The 24,281-nt window shown below is 40.6% G+C and overlaps 2 protein-coding genes across 2 annotated transcripts in view; one reads left to right on the top strand and one right to left on the bottom strand.

The window, feature by feature from the left end:
* Positions 1-1,037: 1,037 nt before the first annotated feature.
* LOC139761897 (aspartate beta-hydroxylase domain-containing protein 2-like) lies at positions 1,038-5,024 on the bottom strand. The gene is made up of 2 exons (XM_071686485.1): positions 3,969-5,024; positions 1,038-1,736 (listed from the first exon to the last, which is right to left on the bottom strand). The coding sequence occupies exons 1-2, from the start codon at positions 4,789-4,791 to the stop codon at positions 1,510-1,512; spliced, it is 1,050 nt and encodes a 349-aa protein (XP_071542586.1). The 5' UTR covers positions 4,792-5,024; the 3' UTR covers positions 1,038-1,509.
* A 603-nt stretch (positions 5,025-5,627) lies between these two features.
* Positions 5,628-24,281, top strand: part of Rtc1 (RNA terminal phosphate cyclase 1) — a 42,642-nt gene continuing 23,988 nt past the window's right edge. Inside the window, exons 1-2 of the mRNA XM_071686484.1 lie at positions 5,628-5,984; positions 9,567-9,717. Of these exons, the coding sequence (XP_071542585.1) occupies positions 5,852-5,984; positions 9,567-9,717 (284 nt within the window). The 5' untranslated portion in view covers positions 5,628-5,851. The remainder of the gene's footprint in view (positions 5,985-9,566; positions 9,718-24,281) is intronic.

Below are 24,281 nucleotides of genomic sequence, written 5' to 3'. Positions count from 1 at the left end.
GGGTAAATGTAAACATTTTGTCATGAAAGAGCATAGTCTATATGGGTATATTTTTCAAATTTCCCATCCATGTTTGAGTGGGCCAGTGTTTTCTAGTAGCTTACAGTAAATGGAAACCATATATTACCCACAACTCTAATTAGCCCACAGAAAAACCAACAAACCTCAGTTACCCAGAAACAGTGATGGCAGGAAAATATTGACACTTCAGCTAGGGCAGTCCCTTGTTATTGTATAGCATAAACAAAGAATAAGAAGCAAAGTCATGCATGCCTGAGAAGTGTAGTTTCAGATGGGTGTGTTTTTTGGTGGAAAGGAGTTTAAGGTTAGATGGGTAAATGTAAACATTTTGTCAAGAGAGAACATAGTATATATGGGTATATTTTTCAAATTTCCCATCCATGTTTGAGTGGGCCAGTGTTTTCTAGGAGCTTACAGTAAATGAAAACCATATATTACCCACAACTCTAATTAGCCTACAGAAAAACCAACAAACCTCCGTTACCCAGAGACAGTGTTGGCAGGAAAATATTGTGCACTTCCACTAGGGCAGTCCCTTGTTATTCTATAGCATAAAGAAACAAGCTATTGTAGGGTTTAGATAATAAAAATAGCCAGCTATCTCATATGGACACATCTGGAGACCATGAAGAGTGAGTTTGAGTATATTAAAGGAAGACAATTCCCCAAGCACAGCAAGAGGTAGGATCATGCTCTGGGGTTACTGGGTACACGCTTTGTTTTCATGGCAGTGGCAAATGAAGATATAAATGTCCTAGTACCACAATGGGGTTTATATGTGCATAAAACACTGGTTTTATATGGCTGTGCCTGTTCAAATTATTTAAAATATCTTTAACTTTATAATCCAAAATTCTGCTGTCATCCATCATGGTGAAATATGTTTATTACCATAGAGAGCCCTTAAAAGGTTTATGAAGACATCACAGCGAGTTTTCATATGTATCCCTTTTTACGGAAGTATAATTGTTTTGAGCACGTGAATAACCTTGGACTGTCTTGAACAAAACAAACTATGAATATAATCAAAAATATAATAATCTAACAATCATAATTTCAGAAACTATGTACAGTATGAAAACTAGTACTCTTGCTGATGTGATAAACAGCAGATAATGCACATTCACTGAAAAAATATTCATACGGTTACATTCTATCTTTTAACAATTGATTCTCAGCACTATTCTTACAGTCTAAAGCTGCTATTAAACACTTGTATGCCTACCATTTTAATTACTGACAAGGACAAAACCTAAACACACAACCGAGATACTTCACAATGTCAATACTGTGTGATAAAAATCTAATTCACATAAGAAATGCATTTGACTATTCTGAAAAGAAAGCTACCTCATTCTTCAGTTTAAAGACACAGAGGAAAGGACATTTCATATTTGCTATTACTAAAATGCAGCATGCTCATAGAGAATCTATGTTTGAAATATATGTAAACCTAAATCAGTGCTGCTGTGGAAAAGTGATATTACTCTAGGGAGCTAATAATTCTAACAAATCTTTTTTCTCATCTGAAGTGACATCAGGGTGCCAAAAGTCAATCAACAAAACAGCCCTTGGACTGGCTTGTAATGAACTAGACTGATTCATAAATGCTGCCGAGTGCTCAAAAGAGTCATCAAAGATTACTATCTCCTGTTCTTTCCATTTGTACTGAGTTCCTGCAACTTCTAGCCAGCAACCGTCTGGAATAAGTAGTCCTGAAATAGAGTTAAGGATGTTGTTATACTCTGTATGCTTAAATTATTGCAGGGTTGAACTGAGATGTCTTTAAATTGAATAGTTTGAAATGACTTGTAGTAAAAGATATTGGTAAAACTTGCATTTTGGCAGTTGCATGTAACCAGGTTACTGTGTACCCATTTGCCAGTGTTACACAGCTCCAAATTAAGAAAGCAAATGTGCTTCATGCAAAGGTATTGGAGCACAAAGTGTATGTAAGTGAAGTTATGCAAAGTGAGATCATGGTTGGAAGATAAAGACAGAGAGAAGAATTCTGAGGGACACTCTCTTGATCAACACAATGGAACAACTGGAAGGAGAACTATGATTAGAGAACACAGAGAAGAAAAGCCAAAAGAGGAAGTTTGATTAGCAAACATGTTTGGGAGATCCTGTCAAATCCTTTAGAGATGTTAAGAGTCAAAATCAAATATCAACTAGGACGAAAACCAAAGGTTAGTCACATGTAAGGGGAGGATCACCTTATGCCATAAAATCCAAACTGGTGATCTGAGAGAAGGAAATGAAATTTTAAGTACTTAGGAAAACAAGATTTAAGGAGTTTTTGTAAAAGCTTGGAAATGGCAGAACTGGGAGCATTGGACAAGAGAAGGGTTGGAGTAGTCTGATTTCTTAGAGAGAAGCTTTATCTGTATCAGTATTTGAGCTAGAGATTGATCAGGTTGGAAATGAAGAAGGAAGGTTGACGAGGTTGTTGGAGATACGCTAAGCACAATGTTGACGAGACACTTTTATCATAGAATGGATAGCACGGTTCTTAAAGTGTTCTAATATAACTAATCTTATTTGAGTTAATATTGTTTAAAAGCTGATATGATGCATTAATCATTATCTTGTAATTCAACTAAATTATGGACCTAAAAATAAGATGATGTTATATAAAAACAAAATCATTCCTTTGCTCCATAAGTTGTGCTATGTATCATTAACCTAATTTCATAAAAAGAATATCATACTAACTTCTTATAACAGGATAGTGAAATATCAAAATGTGGTAATATTTCAATTTAGGGTAACCATAAATGTAACTTGTGGATTCTTAACAACTAGCAGAAGTGATTTAGCAAATAAGATGATAGCGGAGAGGGCTGTAAAGATCAAGTAATATCACGGCAAAACATTACTAGAAATCAGCAGAACCCCAGCAGCTGTGATTTACCTTAAATTTTCAATGATATAGTCGAATTATACCTGAATTAACCTTTTAAAGGGCATGACCACTTTCATTTTCATCATTCAAAACGATGTGAACTGAGTATCTCTATTAGGATAATCACCTGCTAATTAATGGAGTTTGTTGCATTTTGCTATCTCATGAAGAATGTATGGTATTATTTACTTTACTTACGCCACCTTAATAGCAGTTTTTAAACAAACCTTAAAATTTAATGGAAATATTGAAAAGTAGGTAAACATACTGGGTTTCTGGTTTCTATTGTAAAATTAGACTAAGTCCAGCAAGACTTGCTGGAATAGAATAGCCATACTGAAGTGCAAGGAAAGTACTGGATTAATACAGTCAAACCAATCACCCTTACATAATTATTGAATGAAGTGTGGCCACTGTCTGGCAATCTTTAAATATGGCTTCTCTCCTCTGACACTCCAACTGTAGATTCTTTAATTCAAGTTTTGAAGAGAAAACTTTATTATTGTATACCAATATTTTCCTTTTCCCCAGATATTTTGTTTATATTTCCAGCAACTTTTTTCTCTTAAGCATGTCAAAATTTTTTAATAGCAATGTGCAACTACAGCGAACAATTACCAAATGTGCAATGGACGTGGCTGATGTTCAGTAAAAGTGGCTGACCTATACTAGACATAGTTCAATGGCAGCACATGCATTCATTGCATAAACTTCTCTTGAATGAGATGCAAACTGGTGACCATAAGTCACATATTTTTATACACATCAGAAATAAGGTAAATTTCAACTGCTAAGGGAAGTTAGATAAGGCTTTCATTGGCTCTATTGATTCCTATGAGCTTTAACATAAATTAGCTTCATATTTTCCATATTCTCCATAGCTCTCTCTGCTGTCATTTTATCTATTAACTCAGAATTATATACTGTCATTACATATTAGATGTGCTTTTCTGTGTTATTTCTATGGTGCCTCTGAAATAAATAATTACCAAAAATGTTTTGTCAACTATAATACTGATGAAATATTAGAATTAATTACCTAAATGACACCTCAGTCTTACATTGCTGGGACCATGATGAGGCTTGATATAAGAGTCTGGGTAAAGGATAGAAAAGCAAGCGTTTCCAAAAACACAGTCTTTCATAATTGACGGAAGTGCACCCAGAATTCCTGCAACATTTGGACATCTCTGACAGTTAGATTCATTCAGAATTCCTTGATCAATGAATGGAAATATACACCAGTGACCCATATTAATATCATTCAGTTTCCAGCCGCAGCTGTCCCCATTCTTGAGAGCATCAAAGACGAGCTTAAATTCATTCATGATAATTGTGAAATTCAACTTCAGAAGCTCAGTTTCCAGTTTGAACACTTCAAAGTCATTCCAGTATGGGTTAGCAGCAAGATTCATGTGAAATATAGTTGGTCTCTGGAATTCTACATAAGGTGACCTTTTTTCTTTCTTAGAATGTTCACCAGCCGATTCTGATGAGCTAATCCCTTGTAACTTCCTAATAGCATCTTCTAATCGATTAGATATAGAGTCTGGTTCATTCAGTTTTAAGTTGTTCCATTTTGTAATAATCTGATCTTTGAGTACTTCATATTTGCTGCATCGCACACAGTCTGGATTTTTACATACTTCACTCTCGGAATGATCGTGATTGGGTAATAGATAAAACACTTTCTTAAACATGTGGATAAGTATGATTTTCAAGGGCAAATTGGTGTATTTCTTGTAAAAGAATAAGAGCAATAAGGCGGCAACAGAAGTTCCCATTATAAGAGAATGTAAAAGAGGAAGGGCAGGGTCCGGTAGTCCAGCCAGGAACGCTGAGCAACATTCTTTGATACCCATTGGGAATTATTTGACTAATGGACTCCAACTACTAATCAAGCCTCATCAAACTGCTACTATCACCACAGCACAACTCTCCACTCTTATTTCTTATATATCTCTGCAGTTTACTCCAAGTCTAATATACTTCCGCGTGATACGAATGTCGTTTTAGGTTTATCCAGCTCAGAACTGCCACACGCCCTTGGTGGTGAGTGAGGGTAGCCGCCCTTAACTCAATTTCGTTTGCCAGAGTTTATTTACCTTTCGGTTGACTGCCAATCCGGATTATTGAATCCGGTTTCTTCGTGCATTTAATAACCGAACTAATATTTTTAACGGTTTCTATCTGTGTCATAATCTCATCGGGTAAATTACCAGGAGACTTTGAAATTGTAGATTATTATTTTTTTTTTTGCATGTGCAAAGTGTCTCATATTGTGAACGTGACTGTATATATTTCTCCTAATATCAAACACTCTTGGGAGTTCATTGTACCCAAATATCAAGCACCCTTGGGAATTCTTTTCACTATCTCTATTGTAAATTATATTGAAGATTCAGTAACATTTATGTGACAAAGATGTTTATCTTAATCAATGAGTTAATGGCATAGATGCAGTTAAGATGATTCACTTTTGAACAGACCTTAGTGATGATTTTATTTTGTACAATTTTCTTTGGCATAGGGAACATATAAGTCTTGTTTTAAGGAGAATCTTTAAAGTTTAAGCTTTGAAAATTATGATACCAACGACAGAAGAGGACTGTGATAAATGAGTTTTCATTACGAAGTGAACAGTACCAAGAAGCTTATCGCCAGCAATTTTGAACGCTCATCTTTTCGTGCGCTTTTCGATTGAACGCTGGAAAATCAACAAGAGACGGAAACAAACGTGCAGTAAAAGCAACAGCACGAGCAAAGTTTTGGAGAAGTAGTGATTTAAGACAAAAAATGTGTTTGTGAATTAATCATATAAACTGAAAAAATAAAAGGGAGTGATATTAGGGGAGACTGATTTATCATCCCTGGTTTCCCACGTAATCTGACGTTATTGGCATTACTTTAAGAGGAATTGAGATGGAGGTTGGAGGGATTTTAACGTATGAGGGCAGTAACTTCTTTCGTCAGAGACTGCTTTTGGCAACTCTTAGTGGAAAGCCTGTCAGGATCCGAAACATTAGAGCCACATCGGAACAACCAGGACTTTTAGGTAAGGTGGCTTAAATGTACAGTTTAGTAGCACCACAGAAATTGCAGGTTTATAATGAACACATTTTATTGAATTCACACAGAGCATTATTTTTCCCATATAAAAAATCATGGAAGGGCTGTGATCAGGTTACATTAGGGAAAAGTGTGAGATATTATTGTATGAATTAAGATAACCTCTGTGAAAACTACACCCAAAGGTAGAATTCACATTTTCTTTGTCCCCATCTAACTTTTGCTAATTATAGTGGTTGCATGTTTGAAGAATCAAAAACACTCAGTGAACATGCCCTCCAGCAACTGGATGCAGGCATCATAGTGAAACTATATTTTTTGATAACGTCAATGATGCAGTAAATTTAAGCTGCTAAAAGAAGTTATTTAAGGTTTTAAAGGACATGTTGATTTCTAAAAGACAGTTGCTGTATTTACAGTATTGTAATGCATTTCCCTTGGACAATTATTACGTAATTTGGTTGTGCATGTGCATCGGTAAAACTTTGGACTTGGCATAGTAACATAGTAACCTTATGCGATTGCCTTATAGACACAGCTTTGGGTTATTTTATGTAATCGGTTAGGATAGGTTGGACTATTGTTACACGGAGTTCTAATCTATCCTAACCGATCATGTAAAAATAGCCTAAAGCTGTGTCTATGCAGCACCCATGCACGGCTACACTATTTCTACAGTGGTATAAGAAAAGAGAAATATGCCAAGTACAAAATTTTACCAATGTGCATGCATGACTAGAACTCATGTAACAATAATCCACAGGAAATGCTTTACAGTAACTTAGATACATCCACTGTGTTTCTGTAAAAGTGTTACACATGCTTTAATCCATATTTTTCTGGATACCCATAATCGTGTCAACTATCATTATTTATTGAATGTGCAGCATTTTAGGGTGGGGAAGCAGTAACCTTGTAAAATTTGAGTGCTAAAACTCAGTTTCTCCCTAAATCTCTTTTTAGCATCATTTGTTTCTCTCTGTTGAATTTCTAACAGCACACTTAATTGTTTCTCTCTGTTGAATTTCTAACAGCACACTTCATCCTTGTGATAACATACTCATGTTGGGCATAACCATATCCTCTACACTGTTTTAGAAGCCCCACATAATCAACATTACTGAGAGTACTTCCTGAAAGCAGAGAGTGTTGTATAGGTCCCATAATTACTTTTCTTGTGAGCAGTGATTTCATATCTACTGGGGTTTTATTTGTCCGAGTATGGGATACTGCTCACTTTTCCTTTTTGTCCTCTGTGATGTTGCAGCACTATATTCTGTAGATATTATTGTGGCCTTTGTTCTTGTGAGTTGTCTATATGGGTCCCTGCCCCCTTAGTTTGGACCCATTACATGCATTTGATTGCTGCTTCCCACAGTTTCTGTATGGCGTCCAGCCATTTGAGGATTGGCTGCTATGCTACCTTCTTCTTCCGTTGAACAGCTAAGCTGTGGAATACTCACCCTTCTTTTGTCTTCCTCTCTTCATATAACCTTTCTTCCTTTAAGAGTGAGGTCTACAAACACCTGGAGAACCCTGATTAATTTCATATTTCTTTTTTTTTTTTTTACTTTATTCTTTCACCAGAGTGGCATATATTGGGGCATGTTTATACCCATACATCATGTTGGTCATTCTAAAAAAAATCAAAGAAAATTGCAATCAATAATATATCAACTAATATTTGATCTGTTGTTTGAACTTGCACTTTTTTTCTTACTTGATCACTGTTTCCTGCATTAGCAAAGTAGATCCAGGAACAGGTGGATAAATACCACATCCAATAAATGTCCATTCTCTAACTGTTATGTGTAATGCACTGGAACCAAGGCTCCCAGTTCACAACCAGGCCCCACAGGCTTTCCATGGCTTACCCCAGACACTTCACATGTCCTGGTTCAGTCCATTCACAGCATGTTGACTCCAGTATACCGCTTTATTCCAATTCACTCTCTCCCACACATGCCTTTCACTCTCCTGTATGTTCAAGCCCTGATCACTTACAGTCTTTTTCTTTCCATCTCAAGTCTGGTCTCCGTGTTCTTCTTGTGCCCTTCACTTCTGATACATGAATTCTCTTTTTCAATTATTTCTTACTTATTCTCTCCTTATGTCCAAAACATTTCAGCACGCCCATTTCCTTACTCAGCCACACTTTTTTACTACCATACATCTCTCTTACTGACTGAGTTTGGTAAAGTGTGTGAAAGAAGAAAGTTAAGAGTAAATGTGAATAAGAGCAAGGTTATTAGGTACAGTAGGGTTGAGGGTCAAGTCAATTGGGAGGTAAGTTTGAATAGAGAAAAACTGGAGGAAGTAAAGTGTTTTAGATATCTGGGAGTGGACCTGGCAGCGGATGGAACCATGGAAGCAGAAGTGAATCATAGGGTGGGGGAGGGGGCGAAAATCCTGGGAGCCTTGAAGAATGTGTGGAAGTCGAGAACATTATCTCGGAAAGCAAAAATGGGTATGTTTGAAGGAATAGTGGTTCCAACAATGTTGTATGGTTGCGAGGTGTGGGCTATGGATAGAGTTGTGCACAGGAGGGTGGATGTGCTGGAAATGAGATGTTTGAGGACAATGTGTGGTGTGAGGTGGTTTGATCGAGTAAGTAATGTAAGGGTAAGAGAGATGTGTGGAAATAAAAAGAGCGTGGTTGAGAGAGCAGAAGAGGGTGTTTTGAAATGGTTTGGGCACATGGAGAGAATGAGTGAGGAAAGATTGACCAAGAGGATATATGTGTCGGAGGTGGAGGGAACGAGGAGAAGTGGGAGACCTAATTGGAGGTGGAAAGATGGAGTGAAAAAGATTTTGTGTGATCGGGGCCTGGACTTGCAGGAGGGTGAAAGGCGGGCAAGGAATAGAGTGAATTGGATCGATGTGGTATACCGGGGTTGACGTGCTGTCAGTGGATTGAATCAGGGCATGTGAAGCGTCTGGGGTAAACCATGGAAAGTTGTGTGGGGCCTGGATGTGGAAAGGGAGCTGTGGTTTCGGGCATTATTGCATGACAGCTAGAGACTGAGTGTGAACAAATGGGGCCTTTGTTGTCTTTTCCTAGTGCTACCTCGCACACATGAGGGGGGAGGGGGATGGTATTCCATAAGAGTGAGTGCTCAAATTACAGAAGTGTAAGTTTGTTGAGTATTCCTGGTAAATTATATGGGAGGGTATTGATTGAGAGGGTGAAGGCATGTACAGAGCATCAGATTGGGGAAGAGCAGTGTGGTTTCAGAAGTGGTAGAGGATGTGTGGATCAGGTGTTTGCTTTGAAGAATGTATGTGAGATGAAAAGTATTAAAAGCAAATAATTTGTGTGGCCTTAAGAGGTTCATTGTAAGTTGTGGGCATCGTAAGGGAGGATAATATGTTGGTTGAAGCAAAACACTGAGGTCTGTTTGGAAAGATTTAATTCTGCCATGAAATATTGAAAACCTTAAATCACATGCTGAAAACTGCTGAATCTAACATTGCAACATTTTTTTTTGTGAAATAAAGAAGAACATCTGGTAATACAGAAGTTTCCTTCATTATTTCCAACTTAATTTTACATTTTCCATGCTTACAGAGTATGAAGCCAACTTCATTCGTCTTATTGACAGTATCAGTAATGGCAGCCACATTGAAGTAAATGACACTGGCACAGCAATGGTATACAAACCTGGTGTTTTGGATGGAGGACATCTGGAGCACAACTGCTCCCTCCAGCGTGGAATAGGGTATCTTGCGGTTATCAGTATTGCATTATCTGTTTATTTTCTTTCTCCATAAATGTTATGGGCATGTCTGCTTATTTTCTTTCTTCATTGATATTTTATGCATGTCTCTTTATTTTCTCTCTTCATAGTTCATGCACGTCTGTTTAGTTTATTTATTTGTTTATTTTGCTTTGTCGCTGTATCCCGCGTTAGCGAGGTAGCGCAAGGAAACAGATGAAAGAATGGCCCAACCCACCCACATATACATGTATATACATACACATCCACACACGCAAATATACATACCTATACATCTCAATGTATACATACATATACACACACAGACATATACATATATACACATGGACATAATTCATACTGTCTGCCTTTATTTATTCCCACGTCGCCACACATGGAATAACAACCCCTTCCCCCCTCATGTGTGCGAGATAGCGCTAGGAGAAGACAACAAAGGCCCTATTCCTTGACATTCAGTCTCTAGCTGTCATGTAATAATGCATCGAAACCACAGCTCCCTTTCCACAACCAAGCCCCACAGAACTTTCCATGGTTTACCCCAGATGCTTCAAATGCCCTGGTTCAATCCATTGACAGGACGTCGACCCCGGTATACCACATTGTTCCAATTCACTCTATTCCTTGCACGCCTTTCACCCTCCTGCATGTTCAGGCCCCGATCACTCAAAATCTTTTTCACTCCATCTTTCCACCACCAATTTGGTCTCCCACTTCTCCTCGTTCCCTGCACCTCTGACACATATATCCTCTTGGTCAATCTTTCTTCACTCATTCTCTCCATGTGACCAAACCATTTCAGAACACCCTCTTCTGCTCTCTCAACCACACTCTTTTTATTTCCACACATCTCTCTTACCCTTACATTACTTACTCAATCAAACCACCTCACTCCACATATTGTCCTCAAACATCTCATTTCCAGCACATCCACCCTCCTGTGCACAACTCTATCCATAGCCCACGCCTCGCAACCATACAACATTGTTGGAACCACTATTCCTTCAAACATACCCGTTTTTGCTTTCTGAGATAATGTTCTCGACTTCCAAACGTTCTTCAAGGCTCCCAGAATTTTTGCCCCCTCCCCCACCCTATGATTCACTTCCGCTTCCATGGTTCCATCCGCTGCCAGATCCACTCCCAGATATCTAAAACACTTTACTTCCTCCAGTTTTTCTCCATTCAAACTTACCTCCCAAGTGACATGACTCTCAACCCTACTGTACCTAATAACCTTGCTCTTATTCACATTTTCTCTCAACTTTCTTCTTTCACACACTTTACCAAACTCAGTCACCAGCTTCTGCAGTTTCTCACATGAATCAGCCACCTGTATCATCAGCAAACAACAACTGACTCACTTCCCAAGCTCTCTCATCCACAACAGACTTCATACTTGCCCCTCTTTCCAAAACTTGCATTCACCTCCCTAACAACCCCATCCATAAACAAATTAAACAACCATGGAGACATCACACACCCCTACCACAAACCTACAAGTTGTTAGAAGCAGTGAAAAGTTTTTATCAAGGATGTAAGGCATGTGTACGTGTAGGAAAAGAGGAAAGTGATTGGTTCTCAGTGAATGTTGGTTTGTGGCAGGGGTGTGTGATGTCTCCATGGTTGTTTAATTTGTTTATGGATGGGGTTCTTAGGGAAGTGAATGCAAGAGTTTTGGAAAGGGGGGCAAGCGTGCAGTCTGTTGTGGATTAGAGAGCTTGGGAAGTGAGTCAGTTGCTGTTTGCTGATGATACAGTGATGGTGGCTGATTCGGGTGAGAAACTGCAGAAGCTGGTGACTAAGTTTGGTAAAGTGTGTGAAAGAAGAAAGCTGAGAGTAAATGTGAATAAGAGCAAGGTTATTAGGTACCGTAGGGTTGAGGGACAAGTCAATTGGGAGGTAAGTTTGAATGGAGAAAAACTGGAGGAAGTAAAGTGTTTTAGATATCTGGGAGTGGATTTGGCTGCAGATGGAACCATGGAAGTAGAAGTGAATCATAGGGTGGGGGAGGGGGCGAAAGTTCTGGGAGCATTGAAGAATGTGTGGAAGTCAAGGACATTATCTTGGAAAGCAAAAATGAGTATGTTTGAAGGAATAGTGTTTCCAACAATGTTATATGGTTGTGAGGCATGGGCTATAGATAGAGTTGTGCGGAGGAGGGTGGATGTGCTGCAAATGAGATGTTTGAGGACAATATGTGGTGTGAGGTGGTTTGATCGAGCAAGTAATGAAAGGGTAAGAGAGATGTGTGGTAATAAAAAGAGTGTGGCTAAGAGAGCAGAAGAGGGTGTTTTGAAGTGGTTTGGTCACATGGAGAGAATGAGTGAGAAAAGATTGACGAAGAGGGTATATGTGTCTGAGGTGGAGGGAACGAGGAAAAGTGGGAGACCAAATTGGAGGTGGAAAGATAGAGTGAAAAAGATTTTGAGTGATCGGGGCCTGAACATGCAGGAGGGTGAAAGGCGTGCGAGGAATAGAGTGAATTGGAACGGTGTGGTATACCCGGGTTGACATGCTATCAGTGGATTGAACCAGGGCATGTGACGCGTCTGGGGTAAACCATGGAAAGTTCTGTGGGGCCTGGATGTGGTATCGGTGCATATACATAAACGCCCACACACACATATACATACCTATACATTTCAACTATACATACATATACATACACAGACATATACATATATACACATGTATATATTCATACTTGCTGCCTTCATACATTCCTGTCGCCACCCCACCACACCTGAAACAGAACCCCCCTCCCCCTGTGCACGCTTGAGGTAGCGCTAGGAAAGGACAACATAGGCCACATTCGTTCACTCTTAGTCTCAAGCTGTCATGTGTATTGCACCAAAACCTCAGCTTGCTTTCCACATCCAGGCACCACAAAACTTTCCATGCTTTACATGCCCTGGTTCTATCCATTGACAGCACGTTGACCCCGGTATACCACATCGTTCCAATTCACTCTATTCCTTGCATGCCTTTCACCCTCCTGTATGTTCATGCCCCGATCACTCAAAATCTTTTTCATTCCATCCCCCCACCTCCAATTTGGTCTCCTACTTCTCGTTCCCTCCACCTCTGACACATATAGCCTCTTTGTCAATCTTTCCTCACTTATTCTCTCCATGTGACCAGACCATTTCAATACACCCTCTTCTGCTTTCTCAGCCACACACTTTTTATTACCTTGCATCTCTCTTACCCTTTCATTACTTACTTGATCAAACCACCTCACACCACATATTGTCCTCAAACATTTCATTTCCAACACATCAACCCTCCTCCGCATAACCCTATCTATAGCCCATGCCTCACAACCATATATCATTGTTGGAACCACTATTCCTTCAAACATCCCCATTTTTGCTCTCCAAGATAACATTCTCACCTTCCACACATTCTTCAATGCTCCCAGAACCTTTGCCCTGTCCCTCACCCTGTGACTCACTTCCATTTCCATGGTTCCATCTGCTGCTAAATCCTCTCCCTGATACTTAAAAGACTTCACTTTCCAGTTTTTCTCCATTCAAACTTACCTCCCAATTAACTTGCCCCTCAACCCTACTGAACCTAATAACATTGCTCTTATGCACATTTACTCTCAGCTTTCTTCTTTCACACACTTTACCTAACTCAGTCACCAACTTCTGCAGTTTCCCACCCGAATTAGCCACTAGTGCCGTATCATCAGTAAACAAAATTGGCTGACTTCACAAGCCCTCTCATCCACAATAGACAGCATACTTGCCCCTCTTTCCAAAACTCTTGCATTTACCTCCCGAACAACCCCATCCATAAACAAATTAAACAACCATGGAGACATCACGCACCCCTGCTGCAAACCGACATGCACTGGAAACTAGTCATTTTCTTCTTTTTCCCACTCATACACATACCTTACAACCTAGAGAAAAAATTTTCACTGCTTGTAGCAACTTACCTCCGACACCATATACTCTTAATATTTTCCACAAAGCATCTCTATCAACTCTTATCATATGCCTTCTCCAGATCCATAAATGCTACATACAAATCCATTTGTTTTTCTCAGTATTTCTCATATATATTCTTCAAAACAAACACCTGATCCACACATCCACTACCATTTCTGAAAGCAGACTGCTCTTCCCCAGTCTGATGTTCTGTACATGCCCTTACCCTCTCAATCAATACCCTCCCATATAATTTCCCAGGAATACTCAACAAACTTATTCCTCTGTAATTTGAACAGTCACCTTTATCCCCTTTGCCTTTGTACAGTGGCACTATCCACGCATTCTGCCAATCCTCAGGCACTTCACCATGAACCATACATACATTGAATATCCTCACCAACCAGTCAACAACACAGTCACCCCTTTTTTTAATAAATTCCACTGCCATACCATCCAAACCCACCGCCTTGCCAGCTTTCATCTTCCGCAAAGATTTCACTACTTCTCTGTTTACCAAACCATTCTCCCTGACCCTTTCACTTCGCACACCACATCAACCAAAACACCCTATACCTGCCACTCTATCATCAAACACACTCAACAAACCTTCAAAATACTCACTCCACCTTCTCGCTTCACCAATACCTGTCATTACCTCCCTATTCGTCCCCTTCACCAGTGTTCCCATTTGCTCTCTTGTCTTATGCACATTATTTACCTCCTTAAAAAAACACCTTTTATTCTCTCTAAAATTTAATTACACTCTCTCACCCCCACTCTCATTTGCCCCCCCCCCCCCCCCCCCCTTTTCACCTCTTGCACCTTTCTCTTGACCTCCTGCCTTTTTCTTTTAAATATCTCTGAGTCATTCACTCTACTTCCTTGCAAAAATTGTCCATACGCCTCTCTCTACTCATTCACTAACAGTCTTACTTCATCCCACCACTCAATACCCTTTCTAATCTGCCCACCTCCCACCTTTCTTATGCCACAAGCATCTTTTGCACAAGCCATCACTACTTCCCTAAATACATCCCATTCCTCCCCTACTCCCCTTACGTCATTGCTCTCACCTTTTTCCATTCTGCATTCAATCTCTCCTAGTACTTCCTCACAGAAATCTCCTTTCCAAGCTCACTTACTCTCACAGCCCTCTGTACCCAAACATTCTCTTCTTTTCTGAAAACCTCTACAAATCTTCACCTTCGCCTCCACAAGATAATGATCAGACATCCCTCCAGTTGCCCCTCTCAGCACATTGACATCTTTTTCATGCACCTATTAATTAACACGTAATTCAGTAATGCTCTCTGGCCATCTCTTGTACTTACATACGTATACTTATGTATATCTCTCTTTTTAAACCAGGTATTCCCAATCACCAGTCCTTTTTCAGTACACAAATATACAAGCTCTTCACCATTTCCAATTACAACACTGAACACCCCTTGTATGCCAATTATACCCTCAACTGCCACATTACTCACCTTTGCATTCAAATCACCCATCACTATAACCCAGTCTTGTGCATCAAAGCTGCTAACACACTCACTCAGCTGCTCCCGAAACACTTGCCGCTCATGATCTTTCTTCCCATGACTAGGTGCATAGGCACCAATAATCACCCATCTCTCTCCATCCACTTTCAGTTTTCTCCATATCAATTTAGAGTTTACTTTCTTACACTCTATCACATACTCCCACAACTCCTGCTTTAGGAGTAGTGCTACTCCTCCCTTTGATCTTTTCCTCTCGTCAGCCCCAACTTTACCGCCAAGACATCCCCAAACCACTCTTCCCCTTTACCCTTGAGCTTCGTTTCACTCGGAGCCAAAATGTCCAGGTTCCTTTCCTCAAACATACTACCTATCTCTTTTTTTCTCATCTTGGTTACATCCACACACATTTAGACAACCCAATCTCTCTCTCTCTCTCTCTCTCTCTCTCTCTCTCTCTCTCTCTCTCTCTCTCTCTCTCTCTCTCTATGTGTATATATATATATATATATATATATATATATATATATATATATATATATATTTTTTTTTTTTTTTTTTTGCCTTGTCGCTGTCTCCCGCGTTTGCGAGGTAGCGCAAGGAAACAGACGAAAGAAATGGCCCAACCCACCCCCATACACATGTATATACATACATCCACACACGCAAATATACATACCTACACAGCTTTCCATGGTTTACCCCAGAAGCTTCACATGCCCTGATTCAATCCACTGACAGCACGTCAACCCCGGTATACCACATCGCTCCAATTCACTCTATTCCTTGCCCTCCTTTCACCCTCCTGCATGTTCAGGCCGCGATCACACAAAATCTTTTTCACTCCATCTTTCCACCTCCAATTTGGTCTCCCTCTTCTCCTCGTTCCCTCCACCTCCGACACATATATCCTCTTGGTCAATCTTTCCTCACTCATTCTCTCCATGTGCCCAAACCATTTCAAAACACCCTCTTCTGCTCTTTCAACCACACTCTTTTTATTTCCGCACATCTCTCTTACCCTTACGTTACTTACTCGATCAAACCACCTCACACCACACATTGTCCTCAAACATCTCATTTCCAGCACATCCATCCTCCTGCGCACAACTCTATCCATAGCCCACGCCTCGCAACCATACAACATTGTTGGAACCACCATTCCTTCAAACATATCCATTTTTGCTTTCCGAGATAATGTTCTCGACTTCCACACATTCTTCAAGGCTCCCAGAATTTTCGCCCCCTCCCCCACCATATGATCCACTTCCGCTTCCATGGTTCCATCCGCTGCCAGATCCACTCCCAGATATCTAAAACACTTCACTTCCTCCAGTTTTTCTCCATTCAAACTCACCTCCCAATTGACTTGACCCTCAACCCTACTGTACCTAATAACCTTGCTCTTATTCACATTTACTCTTAACTTTCTTCTTTCACACACTTTACCAAACTCAGTCACCAGCTTCTGCAGTTTCTCACATGAATCAGCCACCAGCGCTGTATCATCAGCAAACAACAACTGACTCATTTCCCAAGCTCTCTCATCCACAAAAAGATTTCCCATATTTTGCCCCTTTTTCCCAAAATTGCATTCACCTCCCTAACAACCCTTCCCAAAAAAAAATTAAACAAAACCCCCGGGGCCACAACACCCCTGCCACAAACCCACAAGTTGTTAGAAAACAGAAAAAATTTTTTTTAAGGAAAAGTAAGGAGTGTACGTGTAGGAAAATGGGAAAAGGGTTGGGTTTTTCAGGGAAAGTTGGTTGTGGGAGGGGTTTTGTGAAAGTCCCCCATGGGGTTTTTAATTTGTTTTTGGGTGGGGTTTTTTAGGGAATTTAATTTCAAAAGTTTTGGAAAGGGGGGCAAGCCCTGCAGTCTGGTTTTTAGATGGAAAAAGCTTGGAAGTGAGTCATTGCTGTTTTCTTTTGATACAGTATGGCTGATTCGGGTTTAGAAATGCAGAAGCGGTGACTAAGTTTTTTGGGAAAGTTGTGAAAAAAAAAAGCTGAAGTAAATGTGAAAAAAGAGCAAGGTTTTTAGGTACCCTAGGGTTTAAAGGGGCAAGTCAAATTGGGGGGTAAGTTTGGGAAAGGAGAAAAAAATGGAGGAATTTAAAATGTTTTAAATATCTGGGGTGGATTTTGGGTCAAGGGAAACCCGGAAGTAGAAGTGAATCAAAAGGGTTTGGGGGGGGGGCAAAAAATTTCTGGGGGCTTTTAAGAATGGGGTGGAAGTCAAGGGCATTTTCCTTTGGGAAAACAAAAAAGAGTATGTTTGAAGGGAAAAGGTTTCCAACAAAAAGTTATATGGTTTTGAGGGATGGGGTAAAAAGATAAGTTGTGCGGGGGAGGGGGATGTGCGCAAATGGAAAAATTTTTTGGCCCAAAATTGGTGTGAGGGGGTTTGATGAAACAAGTAAAAGAAAGGGTAAAAGAGATGGTGGGGATAAAAAGAGTGGGCTAAGAGAGCAAAAAGGGGGTTTTGAAATGGTTTGGTCACAAAGGGGAGAAAGAGTGAGAAAAAATTGACGAAGAGGGAAATGTTCTGAGGGGGGAAAGGGGAAAAGAAAAGGGGAGACCCCAAAAGGGGGTGGAAAGATGGGGTGAAAAAAAATTTGAGTGAACGGGGCCTGAACCCGCAGGGGGAAAAGGGAAAAAAAAGGGGAAAAAGGGGGGGGAAAGGGGGAAAGGGGGGGGTAAACCCAAAAATGGTTTTGGGGGGCCCCTTTCTTTCAGTGGTTGAACCAGGGCATGTGACCGTTTTGGGGTAAACCATGGGAAAATTCTGTGGGGCCTGGATGGGTATCGGGCATATACATAAACGCCCCACCCACATAAACATACCTATACATTTCAAATATACATTTCATATACATCCCCCGACCCTATACAAAAAAATACACATGGATAAATTCATACTTTGCTGCCTTTATTTCAACCCGTCCCCCACCCCACCACACCGAAACAGAACCCCCCTTTCCCCCCGTTTCGCGCTTGAGGTAGCGCTAGGAAAAAAAAACTAAGGGCCCCAAATTTGTTCCTCTTAGTCCCCAACTGTCAGTGTAAATTTTCAAACCCAAAAACCCCAGCTTGCTTTCCCCCATCCAGGGACCACAAAAAATTTCCATGCTTTAATGCCCCCGGTTTTATCCAATTTAAAAAGCACGTTGAACCCGGGATACCAAAATTTGCCAAATTTACCAATTTTCCTTTTTAAAGCCTTTCAAACCCCCCTGTATGTTTTATTCCCCGATCAAATCAAAAACTTTTTCCCTTCCCCTCCCCCCCCCCTCCAATTTGGGCTTTCCCACTTCTCGTTCCCCCCACCCTGACACATATACCTCTTTGTAAATCTTTCCTCCTTATTCTCCCCATGTGACCAACCATTCAATACACCCTCTTCTGCTTCTCAGCCACACACTTTTTATTACCTTGCATCTCTCTTACCCTTTCATTACTTACTTGATCAAACCACCTCCACACATATTGTCCAAAAAACATTTCATTTCCAACACATCAACCCTCCTCCGCATAACCCTATCTATAGCCCATGCCTCACAACCATATATCATTGTTGGAACCACTATTCCTTCAAACATCCCCATTTTTGCTCTCCAAGATAACATTCTCACCTTCCACACATTCTTCAATGCTCCCAGAACCTTTGCCCTGTCCCTCACCCTGTGACTCACTTCCATTTCCATGGTTCCATCTGCTGCTAAATCCTCTCCCTGATACTTAAAAGACTTCACTTTCCAGTTTTTCTCCATTCAAACTTACCTCCCAATTAACTTGCCCCTCAACCCTACTGAACCTAATAACATTGCTCTTATGCACATTTACTCTCAGCTTTCTTCTTTCACACACTTTACCTAACTCAGTCACCAACTTCTGCAGTTTCTCACCCGAATTAGCCACTAGTGCCGTATCATCAGTAAACAAAATTGGCTGACTTCACAAGCCCTCTCATCCACAATAGACAGCATACTTGCCCCTCTTTCCAAAACTCTTGCATTTACCTCCCGAACAACCCCATCCATAAACAAATTAAACAACCATGGAGACATCACGCACCCCTGCTGCAAACCGACATGCACTGGAAACTAGTCATTTTCTTCTTTTTCCCACTCATACACATACCTTACAACCTAGAGAAAAAATTTTCACTGCTTGTAGCAACTTACCTCCGACACCATATACTCTTAATATTTTCCACAAAGCATCTCTATCAACTCTTATCATATGCCTTCTCCAGATCCATAAATGCTACATACAAATCCATTTGTTTTTCTCAGTATTTCTCATATATATTCTTCAAAACAAACACCTGATCCACACATCCACTACCATTTCTGAAAGCAGACTGCTCTTCCCCAGTCTGATGTTCTGTACATGCCCTTACCCTCTCAATCAATACCCTCCCATATAATTTCCCAGGAATACTCAACAAACTTATTCCTCTGTAATTTGAACAGTCACCTTTATCCCCTTTGCCTTTGTACAGTGGCACTATCCACGCATTCTGCCAATCCTCAGGCACTTCACCATGAACCATACATACATTGAATATCCTCACCAACCAGTCAACAACACATTCACCCCTTTTTTTAATAAATTCCACTGCCATGCCATCCAAACCCACCGCCTTGCCAGCTTTCATCTTCCGCAAAGATTTCACTACTTCTCTGTTTACCAAACCATTCTCCCTGACCCTTTCACTTCGCACACCACATCAACCAAAACACCCTATACCTGCCACTCTATCATCAAACACACTCAACAAACCTTCAAAATACTCACTCCACCTTCTCGCTTCACCAATACCTGTCATTACCTCCCTATTCGTCCCCTTCACCAGTGTTCCCATTTGCTCTCTTGTCTTATGCACATTATTTACCTCCTTAAAAAAACACCTTTTATTCTCTCTAAAATTTAATGACACTCTCTCACCCCCACTCTCATTTGCCCCCCCCCCCCTTTTCACCTCTTGCACCTTTCTCTTGACCTCCTGCCTTTTTCTTTTAAATATCTCTGAGTCATTCACTCTACTTCCTTGCAAAAATTGTCCATACGCCTCTCTCTACTCATTCACTAACAGTCTTACTTCATCCCACCACTCAATACCCTTTCTAATCTGCCCACCTCCCACCTTTCTTATGCCACAAGCATCTTTTGCACAAGCCATCACTACTTCCCTAAATACATCCCATTCCTCCCCTACTCCCCTTACGTCATTGCTCTCACCTTTTTCCATTCTGCACTCAATCTCTCCTAGTACTTCCTCACAGAAATCTCCTTTCCAAGCTCACTTACTCTCACAGCCCTCTGTACCCAAACATTCTCTTCTTTTCTGAAAACCTCTACAAATCTTCACCTTCGCCTCCACAAGATAATGATCAGACATCCCTCCAGTTGCCCCTCTCAGCACATTGACATCTTTTTCATGCACCTATTAATTAACACGTAATTCAGTAATGCTCTCTGGCCATCTCTTGTACTTACATACGTATACTTATGTATATCTCTCTTTTTAAACCAGGTATTCCCAATCACCAGTCCTTTTTCAGTACACAAATATACAAGCTCTTCACCATTTCCAATTACAACACTGAACACCCCTTGTATGCCAATTATACCCTCAACTGCCACATTACTCACCTTTGCATTCAAATCACCCATCACTATAACCCAGTCTTGTGCATCAAAGCTGCTAACACACTCACTCAGCTGCTCCCGAAACACTTGCCGCTCATGATCTTTCTTCCCATGACTAGGTGCATAGGCACCAATAATCACCCATCTCTCTCCATCCACTTTCAGTTTTCTCCATATCAGTTTAGAGTTTACTTTCTTACACTCTATCACATACTCCCACAACTCCTGCTTTAGGAGTAGTGCTACTCCTCCCTTTGATCTCTTCCTCTTGTCAGCCCCGACTTTACCGCCAAGACATCCCCAAACCACTCTTCCCCTTTACCCTTGAGCTTCGTTTCACTCGGAGCCAAAATGTCCAGGTTCCTTTCCTCAAACATACTACCTATCTCTTTTTTTCTCATCTTGGTTACATCCACACACATTTAGACAACCCAATCTCTCTCTCTCTCTCTCTCTCTCTCTCTCTCTCTCTCTCTCTCTCTCTCTCTCTCTCGCTCTCTATGTATATATATATATATATATATATATATATATATATTTTTTTTTGCCTTGTCGCTGTCTCCCGCGTTTGCGAGGTAGCGCAAGGAAACAGACGAAAGAAATGGCCCAACCCACCCCCATACACATGTATATACATACGTCCACACACGCAAATATACATACCTACACAGCTTTCCATGGTTTACCCCAGAAGCTTCACATGCCCTGATTCAATCCACTGACAGCACGTCAACCCCGGTATACCACATCGCTCCAATTCACTCTATTCCTTGCCCTCCTTTCACCCTCCTGCATGTTCAGGCCGCGATCACACAAAATCTTTTTCACTCCATCTTTCCACCTCCAGTTTGGTCTCCCTCTTCTCCTCGTTCCCTCCACCTCCGACACATATATCCTCTTGGTCAATCTTTCCTCACTCATTCTCTCCATGTGCCCAAACCATTTCAAAACACCCTCTTCTGCTCTCTCAACCACACTCTTTTTATTTCCACACATCTCTCTTACCCTTACGTTACTTACTCGATCAAACCACCTCACACCACACATTGTCCTCAAACATCTCATTTCCAGCACATCCATCCTCCTGCGCACAACTCTATCCATAGCCCACGCCTCGCAACCATACAACATTGTTGGAACCACTATTCCTTCAAACATACCCATTTTTGCTTTCCGAGATAATGTTCTCGACTTCCACACATTCTTCAAGGCTCCCAGAATTTTCGCCCCCTCCACCACCATATGATCCACTTCCGCTTCCATGGTTCCATCCGCTGCCAGATCCACTCCCAGATATCTAAAACACTTCACTTCCTCCAGTTTTTCTCCATTCAAACTCACCTCCCAATTGACTTGACCCTCAACCCTACTGTACCTAATAACCTTGCTCTTATTCACATTTACTCTTAACTTTCTTCTTTCACACACTTTACCAAACTCAGTCACCAGCTTCTGCAGTTTCTCACATGAATCAGCCACCAGCGCTGTATCATCAGCGAACAACAACTGACCCACTTTCCAAGCTCTCTCATCCCCAACAGACTTCATACTTGCCCCTCTTTCCAAAACTCTTGCATTCACCTCCCTAACAACCCCATCCATAAACAAATTAAACAACCATGGAGACATCACACACCCCTGCCGCAAACCTACATTCACTGAGAACCAATCACTTTCCTCTCTTCCTACACGTACGCATGCCTTACATCCTCGATAAAAACTTTTCACTGCTTCTAACAACTTGCCTCCCACACCATATATTCTTAATACCTTCCACAGAGCATCTCTATCAACTCTATCATATGCCTTCTCCAGATCCATAAATGCTACATACAAATCCATTTGCTTTTCTAAATATTTCTCACATACATTCTTCAAAGCAAACACCTGATCCACACATCCTCTACCACTTCTGAAACCACACTGCTCTTCCCCAATCTGATGCTCTGTACATGCCTTCACCCTCTCAATCAATACCCTCCCATACCAGGAATACTCAACAAACTTATACCTCTGTAATTTGAGCACTCACTCTTATCCCCTTTGCCTTTGTACAATGGCACTATGCACGCATTCCGCCAACCCTCAGGCACCTCTCCGTGATTCATACATACATTAAATAACCTTACCAACCAGTCAGCAATACAGTCACCCCCTTTTTTAATAAATTCCACTGCAATACCATCCAAACCTGCTGCCTTGCCGGCTTTCATCTTCCGCAAAGCTTTTACTACCTCTTCTCTGTTTACCAAATCATTTTCCCTAACCCTCTCACTTTGCACACCACCTCGACCAAAACACCCTATATCTGCCACTCTATCATCAAACACATTCAACAAACCTTCAAAATACTCACTCCATCTCCTTCTCACATCACCACTACTTGTTATCACCTTCCCATTTGCGCCCTTCACTGAAGTTCCCATTTGCTCCCTTGTCTTACGTACTTTATATATATATATATATATATATATATATATATATATATATATATATATATATATATATATGTATATATATATATATATATATATATATATATATATATATATATATATATATATATATATATATATATATATGGATGGGGCCGCCAGGGAGGCAAACGCAAGAGCCTTGGAAAGAGGGGCAAGCATCCATCCATAAACTAATAAATAAATATACATAGTGCATAGTGCCATTGTACAAAGGCAAAGGGGATAAGAGTGAGTGCTCAAATTACAGAGGTATAAGTTTGTTGAGTATTCCTGGTAAATTATATGGGAGGGTATTGATTGAGAGGGTGAAGGCATGTACAGAGCATCAGATTGGGGAAGAGCAGTGTGGTTTCAGAAGTGGTAGAGGATGTGTGGATCAGGTGTTTGCTTTGAAGAATGTATGTGAGAAATACTTAGAAAAGCAAATGGATTTGTATGTAGCATTTATGGATCTGGAGAAGGCATATGATAGAGTTGATAGAGATGCTCTGTGGAAGGTATTAAGAATATATGGTGTGGGAGGCAAGTTGTTAGAAGCAGTGAAAAGTTTTTATCGAGGATGTAAGGCATGTGTACGTGTAGGAAGAGAGGAAAGTGATTGGTTCTCAGTGAATGTAGGTTTGCGGCAGGGGTGTGTGATGTCTCCATGGTTGTTTAATTTGTTTATGGATGGGGTTGTTAGGGAGGTAAATGCAAGAGTTTTGGAAAGAGGGGCAAGTATGAAGTCTGTTGGGGATGAGAGAGCTTGGGAAGTGAGTCAGTTGTTGTTCGCTGATGATACAGCGCTGGTGGCTGATTCATGTGAGAAACTGCAGAAGCTGGTGACTGAGTTTGGTAAAGTGTGTGGAAGAAGAAAGTTAAGAGTAAATGTCAATAAGAGCAAGGTTATTAGGTACAGTAGGGTTGAGGGTCAAGTCAATTGGGAGGTGAGTTTGAATGGTGAAAAACTGGAGGAAGTGAAGTGTTTTAGAT

This window comes from Panulirus ornatus, chromosome 42, assembly GCF_036320965.1.
Source record: "Panulirus ornatus isolate Po-2019 chromosome 42, ASM3632096v1, whole genome shotgun sequence".
NCBI lineage: Eukaryota > Metazoa > Arthropoda > Malacostraca > Decapoda > Palinuridae > Panulirus > Panulirus ornatus.
The sequence above is the reverse complement of the archived record's forward strand: the minus strand, read 5'-3'. Positions and strand labels throughout refer to the sequence as shown.